The sequence below is a fragment of the Sapajus apella genome, unplaced genomic scaffold (genome assembly GCF_009761245.1).
Source record: "Sapajus apella isolate SASKATOON/1434 unplaced genomic scaffold, GSC_monkey_1.0 scaffold74, whole genome shotgun sequence".
In the NCBI taxonomy this organism is placed as follows: Eukaryota; Metazoa; Chordata; class Mammalia; order Primates; family Cebidae; genus Sapajus; species Sapajus apella.
This window is the reverse complement of record NW_022437014.1, coordinates 644,339-661,467: the sequence shown is the minus strand read 5'-3', so window position 1 is coordinate 661,467 and position 17,129 is coordinate 644,339. Positions and strand designations below refer to the sequence as shown.

At 37.6% G+C, this 17,129-nt stretch overlaps 1 protein-coding gene across 8 annotated transcripts in view; it reads left to right on the top strand.

Annotated features, from left to right (window-relative positions):
- DENND4A (DENN domain containing 4A) overlaps window positions 1–16,619 on the top strand; it is a 122,062-nt gene extending 105,443 nt beyond the window's left edge. For 4 of the 8 annotated variants that reach the window (XM_032251003.1, XM_032251001.1, XM_032251002.1 and 1 more), the window contains 8 exons: window positions 57–203; window positions 1,850–2,048; window positions 2,283–2,537; window positions 4,515–4,632; window positions 4,794–4,820; window positions 5,265–5,427; window positions 5,593–5,657; window positions 13,778–16,619. In XM_032251003.1, coding sequence (XP_032106894.1) covers window positions 57–203; window positions 1,850–2,048; window positions 2,283–2,537; window positions 4,515–4,632; window positions 4,794–4,820; window positions 5,265–5,427; window positions 5,593–5,657; window positions 13,778–13,914 — 1,111 coding nt within the window. In that variant the 3' untranslated portion in view covers window positions 13,915–16,619. The remainder of the gene's footprint in view (window positions 1–56; window positions 204–1,849; window positions 2,049–2,282; window positions 2,538–4,514; window positions 4,633–4,793; window positions 4,821–5,264; window positions 5,428–5,592; window positions 5,658–13,777) is intronic. The other 4 variants (XM_032251009.1, XM_032251008.1, XM_032251004.1 and 1 more) reach the window with 3 other exon arrangements.
- Window positions 16,620–17,129: the final 510 nt, after the last annotated feature.

The window sequence follows — 17,129 nt, the reverse complement described above, 5'->3', positions numbered from 1 at the left end:
ATCATGTTTCCTACATTATCCCTTTTCTCAAAAGGCTCCCTCGATTCACATTGCAGGTACTTTCTGAAGTCAAGCCCATCAACAGAAAATATGCACTTTCCATCCTCCTTTTCAAATCAGACGAGGCAGTCATGCATTTCAACATCAGCCTCTGGTCTTGACACATCTGCTGTCTCTGTTCAAGGGAATTTTGATCTAAATAGGTAATTATGATTATGTGGAACTACATTTTAACAACATATATTTACACATATTTTAGAAATATGACAGAAAAATTAAGTTGACCATTTCCAGGTTGAAATTTCTATGAATAACAGCTTCAAAATCTTAAATTCTTGCTCTAAAAACTGTATTAAAATTCTCTAGTAACATAAATGTTTAAATATGAAGTTATATGTTATCCTTATTAATCCCCAGAGTTTAAGCTGTATGTATGTATGATAATGTTTACTAGTATTTTAAGGGTTAAAAAAATATGTAGAACACTTGAAGTTTATAATGACCATCTTCTTCTTATCTCCATCCCTTCAGGAATTGAGTCAATACTAACTTCTACTTTTCAATATTTAATTTTCTACCTAGTAATATTTAATAATCTGAGAAAATATTTGGAGCTGATATAGGAACTGTGAAATTAAAATACAATTTATATAGTCAGCCTAATGTAAGTAAATCTACACTTAAAACCAATGCAAAAATCAACTCCCTTTTGCAGAAGTGCCAAATAAGCCATATGCAGCTGGAGAGATGAAGCCATATTGGTAGCTGCATGTGCCAAAAAAATTCCTGTGTAGTATTGGCAGGCTGACGTGACCTGTTTGATCTTGAATACTTAAGCAGAAAAACCGAAAGTCTATGTGTGCACCTTCTTTCATCATAGGTCTGTTGTAGCCTTGATCTTTGCCTCCTTCTGGATTGTGACTCCTGAAGGAATATGTGTCTATTTTCCCTACTTTATATCCCCATGGTCTAGTTTGCTTTTTGCTGTGTAGAAGTCTACTGGATGTTTTGAATAAATGAATAAATCTTGAATATTTAAAGTTTACTTGATAAAAAAGGAAATTGATCATAACTGTACTAAAAATATATCCTGTTTCCCAGCTGACACCTGAGTAGCATTTCCTTTCATTCATGTTGCTGTAACTAGCTGATTCTTTTTTTTGGGAGACAGAATCTCACTCTTGTCCAGGCTGGTGGAGTACAGTGGAGCAGTCTTGGCCCACTGCAACTTCTGCCTCTTGGGTTCAAATGATTCTCCTGCCTCAGCCTTCCACGTAGCTGGGATTTCAGGCATCCACCACCACACCTGGCTAACTTTTGTATTTTTAGTAGAGACAGAGTTTCACCATGTTGGCCAAGCTGCCCTTGAACTCCTGACCTCAGGTGATTTGTGCGCCTCAGCATCCCAAAGTGCTGGCATTACAGACATGAACCACTGCGCCCAGCCATCTAACTCTGATTCTAAAGAAAAGAACATGGCCAGGTGTGGTGGCCCACACTTGTAATCCCAGCACTTTGGGAGGCCGAAGTGGGCAGATCAGTTGAGCCCAGGAGTTCAAGACCAGCCTGGGCAACATGGCAAAACCCATCTCTACTAAAAATATAAAAGTTAGCCAGGCATGGTGGTATGTGCCTGTAGTCCCAGCCACTCGGGAGGCTGATGTGGGAGAATCATTTGAGCCCAGGAGACAGAGGTTGCAGTGAGCCGAGATCACACCACTACAGTTCAGCCTGGGTGACAGAGTGAGACCCTGTCTTTAAAAAAAAAAGAGAACATGATCCTTGTTTGTCAATGAAGTAAAGTAAATCTAGACACTGATATGTTTTTTTTCTTTTTTCAATGCCCAAGCAAATCTAAACTGCAGGAAAATTTCTATGCCCGAAGTATTCAGATCCCTGCTGATAGATCAAAAACAGCTATGTCAAAATGTCCAATATTTCCAATGGCCAGGAGTATTAGTACTTGTGGCCCCTTGGATAAGGAAGAAACTGGAAGACAGAAGCTCACTCCCACAGGCAGTCTGCCAGCAACTTTACAAGGAACTACAGTATGTATTTTGGTGTATTTTTTTATTTGGAAATTGATCACTTATGTATGATTTTGTTCCCTTTGTTCTAAGTAGTCTTATTAGCTAATAATTATTATTGCCAAGAAGAGTCTCTTATCCCATGATACAATTATATTACTTTTCTACTCATACGGGAATAATTGACAGGAATTTTTTAATGGCTTAGTATTATCACTTTGCATTTGCCATTTATGATTTTTATTTATTCAACAGGACTCTTTAGGTTTAGAATGGCACCTTCCTAGTCCCGATCCTGTCACTGTGCCATATCTTAGTCCTTTAGTGGTATGGAAGGAACTTGAAAGCTTATTGGAAAATGAAGGTGATCATGCAATAACGGTGGCAGACTTTGTGGACCATCATCCAATTGTTTTTTGGAACCTAGTGTGGTATTTCAGACGTCTTGATTTGCCCAGTAACTTACCTGGATTGATTCTTTCTTCTGAGCACTGTAACAAGTATTCAAAGGTATGAGACTAAAAATTAACAAAAAGGAAATGAATGCCTCTGTCACAATTATAATGTTTGTATATTCCTAATGATTAAAAAGCAAGGTTTGTTTTATAGGCTAAATATTTTTTTTTGAGACAATCTTGCTCTGTCACCAGGCTGGAGTGCAGTTGCGCAATCTTGGCTCACTGAAACCTCCACCTCCCAGGTTCAAGCAATTGTCCTGCCTCAGCCTCCTGAGTAGCTGGGACTACAGGTGCGTGCCACCATGCCCAGCTAATTTTTGTATTTTTAGTTGAGACAGGATTTCACCATGTTGGGCAGGATGGTCTCCGTCTCTTGACCTCTTGTTTCACCCACCTTGGCTTCCTAAAGTTGTGGGATTACAGGCGTGAGCCACCGCACCTGGCCTATGCTGAATATTTTTAATAGCTGACTGGATCATGAGATAAATAGAATTGTTTTAGTTGTATTTACAAATAATATTTTCTCCTTAGAGGCTAGCAATGAGTCATTTTTTAGCCTTCTTCTAAAATTTACATAAAACATACTTGAATTTTTGTTATCGCTTCAGGAATAAACTGGAAATGACTTTAGGAGGCAGGTTTGTGAGTTAGGCCCACTTACATTTTGTACTTCCTTCAAAACAAGCCTAGTGGGGTTTTTTTGTTTTTTTGACACAAGGTCTCACCTCTCACCCAGGCTGGAGTGCAGTGGTGTGATCATGGCTCACTGTGACTTCTAACCCCTGGGTTTAAGTGACCCTCCTGTCTCAGTCTCCCAAAGTGCTGGGGTTATAGGCAAGAGCCACTGTGGCCAGCCCAGTGGCTTTTTTAGGAGGATGTCTGTACAGCAGTCCCCCCTTATTCACTGTTTTGCTTTCCAAGTTTTCAGTTACCCATGGTAACTGTGGTCTCAAAATATTAAATGGAGACTTCCAGAAAGAAACATTTCAGAAGTTTTAAATTGCATGCTGTTCTGAGTAGCATGATGAAATCTTGTGCTGTCCCATCTGGGATGTGAATCATCTCTTTGTTCAGTGTATCCACGCTGTGTATGCCACCTGCCTGTTAATCATTTGGTAGCCATTTGTGTTATCAGATCAACTGTGATGGTATCACAGTGCTTGTGTTCATGTAACTCCTGTTTTACTTCGTGGTCCCAAAGCAGAAAGCAGTGATGCTGGTATATTGTTTTAATTGTGCTATTTTATTATTAGTTATTGTTAATTTCTTATGCCTCATTTATAAATTAAATATTATAAGTATGTATGTATAGGAAAATACAGTATATGTGGGTTCGGTACTATCTGCAGTTATAGGTGTCCATTGGGGGTCTTGGAATGTAGCCCCTTGAGGATAAAAGGGGACTACTGAAATTCATATTGCAGTCATGTGCCACCATTCTCGTCATTCCTTTGCTCTGAATTTTTGCTTAACATTTAGGCAATTTGTTTATTATATGTTCATTTGTATTTTTGTCATGTTGTTTTATAAAAGTGCCTTTACTTTTTCGTATACTGCCACTGCCACTAAATGGTGGTCTCTAAGTTCAGGAACATTGCCTTCTCCCTTCCTGTACTGCATGCCTGTGATTGTGCATGTGCTTTGGATTTTCAGTACATCATACTTGAGTGACAAAGATGTGAACTCACCGTTATCTGGGTCAGGGTCTTGGATGATATAGAATGGGACTCCTGGGTTTATGTTTCTGTGACTTTCAATCATGAGCAGGAGGAGCAAGATGAGTTCTTCTTAGTACCCTTTCTCACTGATCTCAAGTACGTTGTTATATCTGATCTTTAGAGATCATTAGCTTTTCCACACAGCCCATCTTCCTGTAGTAGATATCAAATGTATGTAAATCAGTCTTTTTCTGTTCTCTTTTCTCCCTCATACATACATCATCCTACAAAATATTTATAAGAATTTCATAAAGTACTTATAAAAAAGTATCATGTAAGGTTCATTAACGAATGTTTATTGTATTACACAGATTCCCCGACACTGTATGTCTGAAGATAGCAAATATGTTTTAATACAAATGTTATGGGATAACATGAAGTTACATCAGGATCCAGGACAGCCCTTGTACATCCTCTGGAATGCACACAGTAAGTGCCATCTAGAATGCTGACTTTATTCATATGAGAGTAATCTCTACTTGCTTTAAATAGCCTAAACCTATGACAGAATTTATTTGCTGGGAAGAAAAAAAATAGCCTAAACCATGTATAACTGACTTTTATTTTACTTACTACTTTTTGTCTTACAGGTCAAAATCGTACTCTTTTGTTTGAGAGTGAGTGATTTTTTTAGTGCTACCTTCTATGGAGGTCTAAGGGTTTTTTTTTTTGAGGGGTGCTGTGTATGTGCTGGAGGGGTTGGTTGTGTTTTGCAGAATTCAGCTTTCAGCACATTGCTCATCCCAATTTCCTCTTTTTACTTATTTTTTATTTGTTTCCATCCCAGGCTGCTGATGTAGAATTTTCTTCAGAGGCTGTATTAAGGGAAACAGTATTTTTAGTTACCGTCTATTTAAGATTACAGAAAGCTTTAGGCCTTTTTTTGTCATTATTTGTCTTATTTTTTTGCTTTCTTCATTCTTGGATTCCTATTTCTTTATCTATTGCCCTTAATTTATTTTTAGTGCTTTTGTAACTTAGTATCTGTCAGTTGCTGCTTAATTTCTTTCTCCTTTCTACACAGAACATTTTTCTTTATCTGTTCTTTTGTTCTTTTACAGCCCAAAAATATCCCATGGTCCATTTATTGCAAAAAAGTGATAACTCATTTAACCAGGAACTGTTGAAAAGTATGGTAAAAAGCATTAAAATGAATGACGTCTATGGACCAATGAGTCAGATTTTAGAGACACTGAATAAGTGTCCACATTTTAAAAGACAGAGGTAAGTGCTTCTCTTAGATGAATATGTTATTCTCCTAGGCAGATTCATATTGTTCGCTTCATAATTTGTGAGAATATCTCATGCCTACATTAGCATAAAAGTTTTCATAGGGAACATATAGGCTATATGGATACTAATATTTCCTCCATGACTTTTTCTCCCTAGGAGTTTATACAGAGAAATACTGTTTCTCTCACTTGTGGCACTGGGAAGAGAAAACATTGATATAGGTAATTTAGCCTTATATATAATAGGTAATATTTATATATCACGGAAGTTTTCAAAGTATTTTTATATTAGTAATCTTACTTTATTAGTAATATTAAATCATGTTAATTTATTAGAGGATTATTTATTGATTTGTTTTTGTTCTAATGTAAAAGGTACCTTGATACTTTGGTTATGGCAATAATAATGATAAGTAATAAAATCTAACATCTTTTGAGGGTTGCCCTGTTTGCCTCACAGTGTGGCAAGTGCTTTTCATGTATTGCCTCACATAATTCTCCCAAAAGTCCTATGAGATAGGTACTGTTATCATTTCCACATTATTATTGAGGATCCTGAGGAACCGTGAGGTTTAGTAACTTTATCTCAGAATTCACAGTAAATAGAGCCATACATCAACCAAGTAGTCTAATGTTTCCAATCCCATGCTTCTAACTTGTGTCGTAGCATTGACATTAAGCGTATTCAGAAAGAACGCAAAGTCGGTAAATATATATTTCAGAAGTTTTCAGGCTTTATGGTTGATCATCTCCTCCCAGCTGTCATGCTTGACATCCCTTAAGTTTCTACTTCAAACCCTAAGAAAGGACAGAAGTGGCCCCTCATAGGCAAAAAGAAGAAAATTAGTGGCAGACTTAATTAATTAATCAATTTATTTTATTTATTTATTTTTTTTAAAAAGGGTTTCACCATTTTGGCCAGGCTGGTCTTGAACTCCTGACCTCCAGTGATCCGCCCTCCTTGGCCTCCCAAAGTGCTGAGATGACAGGCGTGAGCCACCATGCCTGGCCAATTTGGATGACTATCAGGCATTGAGACATTCAAGCAGAGTTTTGGCATTCTGTTTTGAGACTTTATAATATTATGAATAGGTTAATGAAAATGATAATTAATATATGTAATTCACCTGACTTGAGTGGGATCTAATTTGGATGCCCTATTTAAGCCCTGTCATCAGTTAATGAGAGAATAAATAATAGATCATGCTTCTATTAGATTATTTTACACTGATCTTAACAAAAACAAATCTAGTTATTTGGCATCAGTGCTTCCGTTGACTTCTAAAGGCCCACAGCCATTTATTAGTGGCATAGTCAAATGATGATGATGTATAATAAGCATATGCACTATTACAAGAAGAGTTAGACCAGATGGAGCATGAATAGAGAGCAAGGGCTCCATGGTGCTCGCTTCCCAGTAAGTTCACTGAGGGATGGCAGCAAGAGCAGGAGCTAGAGAGTGAAGCAGGGAGCTGAGAGAACCATCCCTAACTGGTATCTCAAGGAGTTATCAGGTGCCATCTGTCCAGAGGTGACCTGTGCCCCTGGGAATTGTCAGCCTTGATGCCATGAGAAAGATTGTAGAATATGGAAGCAAAGGTATGTATGGGCGAAATAGCAAACATCAGACAGAATGGAATTATTACATGAGCGTGGTATTTTAAATAAAACAAACATTTAAAGGACAAACAGACTAACTTAGTTAGAAAATAAATCTGCTCATATAGAAGATATAAATGGGAAATTTAGCTTTCACTAAAATGGCCTTAAAAAGTTTAGCTATAAATCCAAGCCAAATAGAGATCAGTGTCTAATATCTTTGTTTTAAAAAAAGAAAGTACAACCCAGAGAACTATAATTAGGGAACACCGTACTTGGAAGTCACATTAAAATGATCACTGGCCGGGTGCGGTGGCTCACACCTGTAGTCCTAGCACCTTGGGAGGCCGAGGTAGGCAGATCACTTGAGCCCAGGAGTTGAAGGGCATCAAGGAAACATGGCAAAACCCTGGCTCTATAAAACATACAAAAATTAGCCATGGTTGGTGGTGCATGCCTGTAGTCTCAGTTACTTGCAATGCTGAGGGTAGAGGATCACTTGAGACCCTGCGTGAGCCAAGATCATGCCATGCCACTCCTGCCTGGGCGACAGAGTGAAACTCTGTCTCAGTCAGTCAGTCAGTCAATAAGGGAAAATATGGAGAAGTTCCAGTAGAAGAGTAAAAATTATTTCGAATTAAGGAATATTTGATGGAGAAGGCTGAAGGAAATATAGTCATGTTTAACCTATAATTTTGTTTGTAAACAAGTATCATACGAGTGTGTTCAGCTGTCTTTTCCAATAATATGGGTTCAAATTGCAATTGCACCTGGGCATGGTGGCTCATGCCTGTAATCCCAGCACTTTGGGAGGCTGAGGTGGGAGGATTGCTTGAGCTCAAGAGTGCTAGACCAGCCTGGGCAACATAGTGAGACCCCATCTCAAAAAAAAAAAAAAAAAAATGCTAAGGGCAGTCCAGGCAGAAAAGAGAACACAGAAGTTTAGGATGGCTGAAATTGTGAACATTGTGGTTGGAAACAGAGTGTCAGATCATGAAGGACTTCGTACAAAATATTAAGGCTGTGGACTTCATGCTGAAAGTGAAGAGGAGTCGCCAAATAATTAGGAAAGTGTCAAGACTAGGTCTGCCTTAGCAAAAATACAAATTTGATGGCAGGTTTCACTAAGAAGCTAGAGTGGGTTGAAGGTGGAGAAAAGGCCAGTCAAAAGATGATTGAGAAATAAGAAGAGCTCAACTAGGGATGGTAACAAGTTTAAAACTTGTTAATGAGGAAGAATTAAAACAGTATGATAATGCTGTGTATGTGGACGATGACTCCCAAGCTACTATCTTGAATAGCCATTTATAAAATTCAGGAAATCTAAAAGATGAGGAGGCTAGAGAAGATGAGGAGTTCAATTTTGGGTGTTTTTCACCTGCTGAACTATTGAGACATCCAAGCCTGGATGGCCTAGAAGCATTTAATATATACTGTCCTGGAGCTCCAGAGAGAGAGATCAAGGTTGGAAATGTAGATTTAGGAATCAATAGCATTCATGGTGATTGAAGCCTTGCCAGGAAATGACATCCCTTAAGGAAAGTGGTTAAGTGATACAGGAGGGTTATAAAAAAGAAACTCTGGGGAACATCACATCCAGGGACAGAGAAAGTAGAGCCCATAAACACGAATGGGAAGAACAGGATCCATGAGAGGGGGTGGAGAACGATAAGGAAAAAAAGAGTGGTAGAAATTGAGAAAAGGGCGTGTTTCAAAGAGAAAGACATTTTTGGTAGTTTTGAAATTAAAATTTTCAAATAGCTATTGAGTAAACAAATTATCTGTAACAGAAGAGTATAATTATTTGTAAAAATTTTACTTAGAATTTTTATTTTAGAATTTCACATTAAATAATATTTAGTGAGGCACAGAAAAATATCACATGTTCTCACTCACATGTGAGAGCTTAAAAAAATGGATCTCCTGGAGGTGGAGGATAGAATGGTGTTTCCTGAGACTGAGAAGGGACATTGTGGGAGAATGAAGAAAAGCCGGTTAATGGGTACAAAATACAGTACAACAGAAGGAACAGTTCTAGTGTTTGATAGTACAGCAGATAAATTATAGTTAAGAATAATTTATATATATATATATGTTTCAAAACGGCTAGAAGAATAGAATTGTAATGTTCCCAACACTAAGAAAGAATGAGTGTTTAAGATGATGGATATCCCAGTTGACCCAAGTTATACAATGTGTAATTTGATCATTGGGGTACAGGTATCAAAATAGCACATGTACTCCAAAAATATGTACTATGATATAGCAATAAAAAATAATATGAAACAAAAAAAAACTGCTGTTGCAGCCAGGGAACTTTGAGCAGAATGTTTTGAGTAGTAGTTTTTTACTTTACTGGCTGTGAAACATTAGAGACTATTAAAAATAAGAAATTTGACCAATGATCCTAATGTTCAACTGGAAAAATAATCATGCATTAATAGTCAGGAATCAAAAATGCATAACAAAAGAAACAATAAGGGAGGGGCAGGCATGGTGGCTCACACCTATAATCCCAGCACTTTGGGAGGGTGAGGCAGAAGGACTGCTTGAGCCCAGGAGTTGGAGGCCAGCCTGAGCAACATAGTGAGACCCCATCTCTACAAATTAAGAAACAACAGGGGAATTTAAATGGTATGCTAGAAAGTAGCTAATTAACACAAAAGAAAGCAGTATAAAGGAATTGAGGAAGAAGAAAGACATAAAAAACAAAAAGCAAAATTGCAGATGTAAATTCTACCTTATTAGTAATGACATTAAATGTAACTGGATTAAACTCCAACTAAAAGGCAGATTACAAGAATGGATTTTAAAAAATAATCTATATACAAGAGACACACTTTAGATTCAAAGACACAAATGACTTGGAAGTAAAAGGACTGAAGAAGATATTCCATGCAGAGAGTACTCAAAAGAGGGCTGAAGTGATCACACGACTCAAAGACATAAGCTAGCCTGGGTAGCAGGGTAAAACCCTGTCTGTATAAAAAACACAACAATTAGCCGGCCATAGTGGTGTAGACCTGTATTCCCAGCTACTCGGGCAGCTGAGATAGAAGGATAGCTTGAGCCTGGGGAGGTGGAGGTGGCAGTGAGCTAAAACTGCACCATTGTATTCCAGCCTGGGTGACACAGCAAGACCCTGTCTCAAAAAACAAAAGCTGTGACTGGAGACAAAAAAAAGGCGATATTTTATAATGATAAAAGAGCAAATCCACCAAGAAGATATAATAAACATTTATAATATACACACACACACATATGTTAGAAGAAAATATAGGTATAAATCTTCATTACCTTAAATGAAGCAGGTTAAGCAGTGGTGTCTTAAATATGATACCAACAGCACAAGCAAGTAAAAAAATAGAAAATGGATAAATTGGACATCATCAAAATTAAAAAAACATTTATACCTCATAGGACACTATTAAGAAAGTTAGTCTGGGCGTGGTGGCTCATGCCTATAATCCCAGCACTTTGGGAGGCGAAGGTGGGCGGATCACAAGGTCAGGAGATCAAGACCATCCTGTCCAACATGGTGAAACCCCATCTCTACTAAAATACAAAAACTTAGTTGAGTGTGGTGGCACGCGCCTGTAGTCCCAGCTACTCAGGAGGCTGAGGCAGGGGAATCTCTTGAACCTGGGAGGTGGAGGTAGCAGTGAGCTACCACACTCTAGCCTGGCGATAGAATAAGCCTCTGTCTCAAAAAAAAAAAAAAAAAAAAAGTGAAAAGACAACCCACAGAATGAGAAAATATTTGCAAATCATAGTATCTGATAAAGCTTTATTATTCATTATACATAAGGAACTTTTACAACTTGACGATAAAATCATATAATCCAATTTAAAAAGTGGCTACTTGCCAGGCCCAGTGGCTCATGCCTGCAATCTCAGCTCTTTGGGAGGCTGAGGCAGTATGTTTGCTTGAGGCCAGGAGTTTGAGACCAGTGTGGGCAACATAGTGAGACCCCATCTCTAAAATAATTTTTAAATAAAATAAAAATTGGCAAAGGGTTTGAACAGACGTCTCTACAAAGATTTACAAATGACTAATAAGCACATGAAAAACGCTCAGCATCCTTAATCATTAGTGAAATGAAAATCAAAACCACAATGATTCACTGCTTCACACCCACTAAGATGGCTATCATAAGAAAAACAGAAAACAACAAGTGTTGGCAAGGTGTGGAGAAATTGAAACCTTCATATGTTGCTGGTGGGAATGTAAACTGGTGTATCCACCATGGAAATGGTTTTGCATTTCTTCAAAATGTTAGAGTTACCATATGACTAGCAATTCTGCTCTGAGGCATAAACCCAAAAGAACTGAAAACATACGTTCTTGCAGAAACTTCTGCATGAATACTTATAGCAATATTATTTATAATAGCCAAAAAAGTGGAGAGAACCCACATGTGTATCGCCTGATGAATGGGTAAACAAAATGTGGTATACTTGTACAGTGGAATGTCATGCAGTCATAAAAAGATGAAATATTGATACATGCTACAATATGGCTTTACCTTGAAAACATTATGCTTAGTGAAAGAAGCCAAACATTAAGCATATATGAAATGCCCAGAAGAGGCAAATCTATAATTATAGTAGATAGGTTAGTTGTTGCTAAGGACCAAAAGGTAGTGGGAATAGGGAGTGATTGCTAACTGGTATAAGGTTTCTTTTTGGTGAGATGATCTGGAATTAGGCAGTGGTGATAGTTGTACGATCTTGTGAATAAACCAAAAAAAATTTATTAAGTTAGTGAATTGTATGGTATATGGATTGTATCTCAATTTTTAAAAGTTAATCTGAGAAGAAAAGAACTAATCAGGAAAAATTATTTAACTAAAAAGGGGTCGGGTGTGGTGGCTCACGCCTGTAATCCCAGCACTTTGGGAGGCCAAGATGGTGGATCACTTGATTCTAGGAGTTCGAGAGCGGCCTGGGCAACGTGGTGAAACCCCGTCTCTACAAAAAAATATGAAAGTTAGCCATAGGCGGTGGCACATGCCTGTAGTCCCAGCTACTTGAAAGACTGAGGTGAAAGTATCATTTGAGTCTGGGCAGTTGAGGCTGCAGTGAGCCATGACCATGCCATGCACTCCAGCTTGGGCTATAGAGCAAGACCTTGTCCCATAAAGAAAAATTCACCAGAAGGTTATTCTTTTCTAGAAGCTACTCTGATTACATCAGCTTAATGCTAGCACAGGCAGAGCTAGAAAAATCAATAGTACAGAATAAGGAGTCTAGAAATAAACACAAGGATCTACGGGTATATAATATGAAGTCAGTTAGGAAAGGTGGACTATTAAATGGTGTTGAGGCAAGCATTCTAGCCACTTGAGAAGGATGCCGGAACTTACCAAAATCATGAATAGTGTTACTTGAGCTAGGCCTTTTAAATACAGTGAAACAGAGGATACCAAAGAGGATTACTCAGATCCTTCTTACCATCCCTTTATTCCCTACCTAATACAAGCCCAGATTCCAGTCAGATATTACTCTAGCCCTCTGCCAAAGGTGGGATTTCCTTGAATGTCTAAAAAATTCTGGACCTCCAAACTAGGGAAGCTCACTTGCTCATGCAGTTGACTCTCAACTCAAATAAGCCTTCATGGGTACCACTGTGATACTGTTTCAGAGAAGAAAGTTGTTCTTATGTCTGTTACCTCCCCACAGCTGAAAAATAGGATCTTAGTGACATTGTTATAATTCATACCCCATTTGGCTCTTTAAGGGGCAAATTTTTCTCTAGCTTATTTAAAATAAGCAATAAGTTAGCATGATTTCTAGACTGAGAGAAATTTTTAGCAGAAACTTGTAAACCTCTGTTGTCCCTTTTTGTTACATGTGGACTGTCTTCTGGGGAAAACGCACACAGACCTTGGTATAATGTCCTTAAAAATAAAAGTCACAGTCTGTTAGCTCCGTCTGTTGCCGTGAGGTAAAGGGGAAAAAAAATCATGGCATGGTGATCTCAGAAGATCTTTAGATTATTTTCCCAGAGGCATCCCATAATATTGGAAGTTTAGGACACACAAACCAAAAAAATTCTAGTGGAAGCAAAATTTAAATTTAAAAAATGAAACTGTAAGGCCGGGCGCGGTGGCTCAAGCCTGTAATCCCAGCACTTTGGGAGGCCGAGGCGGGTGGATCACGAGGTCAAGAGATCGAGACCATCCTGGTCAACACGGTGAAACCCCGTCTCTACTAAAACTACAAAAAATTAGCTGGGCATGGTGGCGCGTGCCTGTAGTCCCAGCTATTCAGGAGGCTGAGGCAGGAGAATTGCCTGAACCCGGGAGGCGGAGGTTGCGGTGAGCCGAGACTGCGCCATTGCACTCCAGCCTGGGTAACATGAGTGAAACTCCGTCTCAAAAAAAAAAAAAGAAACTGTAAAAGTGCAAAGAAAATATGGGCAAAAAAACTTTCTGCTAATCCTGGTGGGAAAAGGCCATTATTTATTTTTACTGTTTTTATTGATTATAGAAAGCAAAGTACCAAAAAAGTGTGTATGGTATTTGGTGGTTTTTAACGTCTGTACCTGGAAAAATTAAAGATATCTTCAAACCTTTAATTTTCACTGGTCTGTGCAATCCAACTGTGGTCCTTTGGATAGCAGAAATGTCCTAGCAATTCCTTCTTGACCTCTAATGTTGTGTTTCTGTAGTATTATAGAAACTTGATAGTTTTCAACATCAGACCTAAATTTCTTTATATTTCTTTACGAATTTTTGCAGATGCTTTTGATAAAGAGTACAAGATGGCATACGATCGCCTCACACCTAGTCAAGTCAAGAGTACACACAATTGTGATAGACCACCAAGTACGGGGGTGATGGAATGTCGAAAAACCTTTGGAGAACCTTATCTTTAAGATGTATATGTATGTGTAAACATTCAATATATATTGTATAGTCAGTGTATAAAATAACACTTTTAGACTCTAAATATTTTTTCTTCAATTTTTGAAAATACAATTTGTAAATGGTTCAAAAGACTCAGACAGCTTATGTACAGAATGTTCGAAGATGCAGAGTGACACGTGGGGAGAAAGCCACTTTGTTTCTCGTTTCTTTTTTTTTTCTTCTTCTTCTTTAACTCCCCTGTAATAGGTAATTAAGTATTTTTGTGATGAGGAAATCTCTAAACAAAATTAGTTGCCATAAAATATGACAACTGTTTTATGTTTTTTCTTGGAAGAGACAAATTGAAAAATCATGAATGGAATGTAACAGAAATGTCAGATGAAAGTATTTCCTCTTTTAATAGACTGTTCAAATGCTTTGACCATGAAGTTGTATTATACATATTTTAAATTGTTTATAGTAAGTTGATATTTTTTTAATTTTTAAATTTAATATAGCAAACTTAAAATGAATTTAAACTTAAGAAGCAAGCAAGCGTGTATTTTCCTTGTCTGCTGCTATTTGAAGTAATCAGTACAGCTGCAGATCTCTCTGTGTGTATATCTCTCTATATATATTTTTTTTATTACTTGGGAGAATGAATTTTAAAATGTCAGTGCTAGTGTCAGTGTTGTCCTAGGATTGCATGTTAGTTCCCCTAAGCCTGAGTGCGGGGAGTGAGTCATGACAAGGGTAGCGTGCACTGCCCAGACTGACTCATGGAGCCTTGTGCAAGGAGAGCCAGAGAGGTTCACTATACTGTGACTCCAAAATTGTCTCTATTGCTAATAGATACATATAGTATACAGGGAAAATAGCTTATACATCCAAATATCAACTTAAATTTTAATATTCTATGTGAAAACTCACATTGGGAAATATGCAGACAAATGATTGTATTCCAAATTTTACCCTTATTTTAAAATCCAAAATATTGGGTATGATGCAAATTATAATGTAGAATATTTATCTGAAATGTGACTTGCTGGGGTATTCTGTTAATACTATATATAAATATCCAGAAGTAGAAAACTTCCCCTCTAAAAGTATAACCAGATAGACTTTCATCCATATTGAGGAACTTAGCTTTTTCAACAAGCTTCAGAATCTGAAGTTTGTAGAATCTAAATGTAGAAATATCCAGAAATCAAACAATAAATTAAAAGTTTAAATATCATGAGTATTAAATAGGCTTTAAAAATATTTTTTTAGTCACATTATTTCTGATGTCACTTTGGGTAATTTCTGGTAAAGAAAAACATCTTTTGGCTGCTAGAACTATTTATAGATTTTTAATATGTGTGTGTGTTTGCACACATTATCATTAGTAAATGAAACCTCTAGCTAATTTTAAGAAGGAAAAAATGGACACTCCCAAATTAGATGTGTAAAGCCAGTAGAGTCCACAGCACGTGGACTGGAGATACCTTGGAGTCCTGAGACCTAGAATCAGTTCAGCTGCAGAAAACCCACCTTTTGAGTTCACACCGCTAGTGAATAGCACCAAGCTGAAACACTTCACAGCTTTCAACTCTGGAAAATAATGGAGAGAGTTTAAAAATGTCAAACTTCAGTTCAGTGAGTTTGGGGCTGAACTTGCTTACTTGAAAAATCTGGTGCTAGGCACATATATATGCCTCTCCTTTGTAAATACCACTCCAATCTTATTCTTTACTATTCAGATCCAAGCTTCACGTTCTACTTGTTCTTCATGTTCTTTAAATCATTTGAAAGTTATCAACTGAGAGAAACATTTGAAGGGGAGGCCTTTGGCCTGGTGATAAACATCCGTCCAAACAGGATTCTGGGGTTCTCTTCTATTTGTGGTTGGTTGTTTTTATTCTTTTAAAAACAGCTTTCACTGTTGTTTACTTTTTGTGTAATACAAACAAAATGTAGGAATCAAAGTTTATTGATTTCAAATGGCTGACAAAAAAGAATGAGATAAAACCATTCTTTATGGCTTTATGATTCAGACTCATTTGGAAAAGCGAATGTAATTTTTACGTCCTCCTTCCACCCCAAGTTTTGTGTTTGCTTTTGGAGAAGGTTATATTTCTCCTACTTTTAATCCCCAAGGAATATTACTGTAGAGATTTCATCTTTTAAAATAAAACCTAAAACATGAATACAAGGTGGTAAACCTGTTCAAAAGAAAATTAAAATATGAATCATTCTTGGGCTGAGCATGGTAGCTCGTGGAGGCCTGTAATCCCAGCACTTTGGGAGTCCGAGGCAGGGAGGACTCCTTGAGTCCAGGAGCTCGAGACCAGCCTGAGCAACACAGAGACCCTGTCTTCACAAAAAAATTTTTTTAAATTAGCTTGGCATGGCAGCTCATGCTTGGTAATCCCAGCTACGCTGGGAAGCTGAAGCAGGAGGATCTCTTTGAGCCTTGGGGTCTAAGGCTGCAGTGAGTTGTGATCACGCTACTGCACGCGAGTCTGGATTACAGAGGAAGACCCTGTCTCAAAAAACAGAAAATATAAATCATCCTTTAAAATAACTCTACATAAACTCTTCTTCAGTTTTCCCTCCGTTAACCGTACATTTTGGAGAATAATGGCCAATCATGTTGGAGAGAAATACCCTTTTGCTACATTATCTTATTTTCTTACTCTTAGTTTTGTTTATATGTTCAAATTGTTGACAATAAACCATGTCCTGTGCTGATGACAGCTTGTTTACTATGTCCTACCATTATGTCCTGAATGGCACACATTTGTACTCCATATCATATTTCAGATACTCTACTTTTTCCTCCTACTGTTAGGTGGACAAATATGCAGCCATTCATCTTCTGATTTTTGTCTTCTTTTCCCTGACTTTCTTGGGGTTTTGATTTTTGTTTTGCTCTAAAACCCTAACACCACTAGCATATTTAATTGTAAGGTTTTCAAGTATATCGCCCCATTTGTGTATTTAGAGAAATGGTCCCAGAAAACATTGGTTCAACATTTTAGGCAGTAAACACTTGTTTTTACTTGATGCTGATAATTACTATGATATTTAAGTGTAACCAGCAAGTATTAGCCAGCTCTATATAGAAGTTATGCTTTATTTCTAAATACAGGCTGAGCTCCTGGAATCCAAATGTTCCAAAATCCAAAACTTACTGAATACTGACATGATGCTGAAAGGAAATGCTCCTTTGAGCCTTCTGGATTTCATATTTGGGATGTTC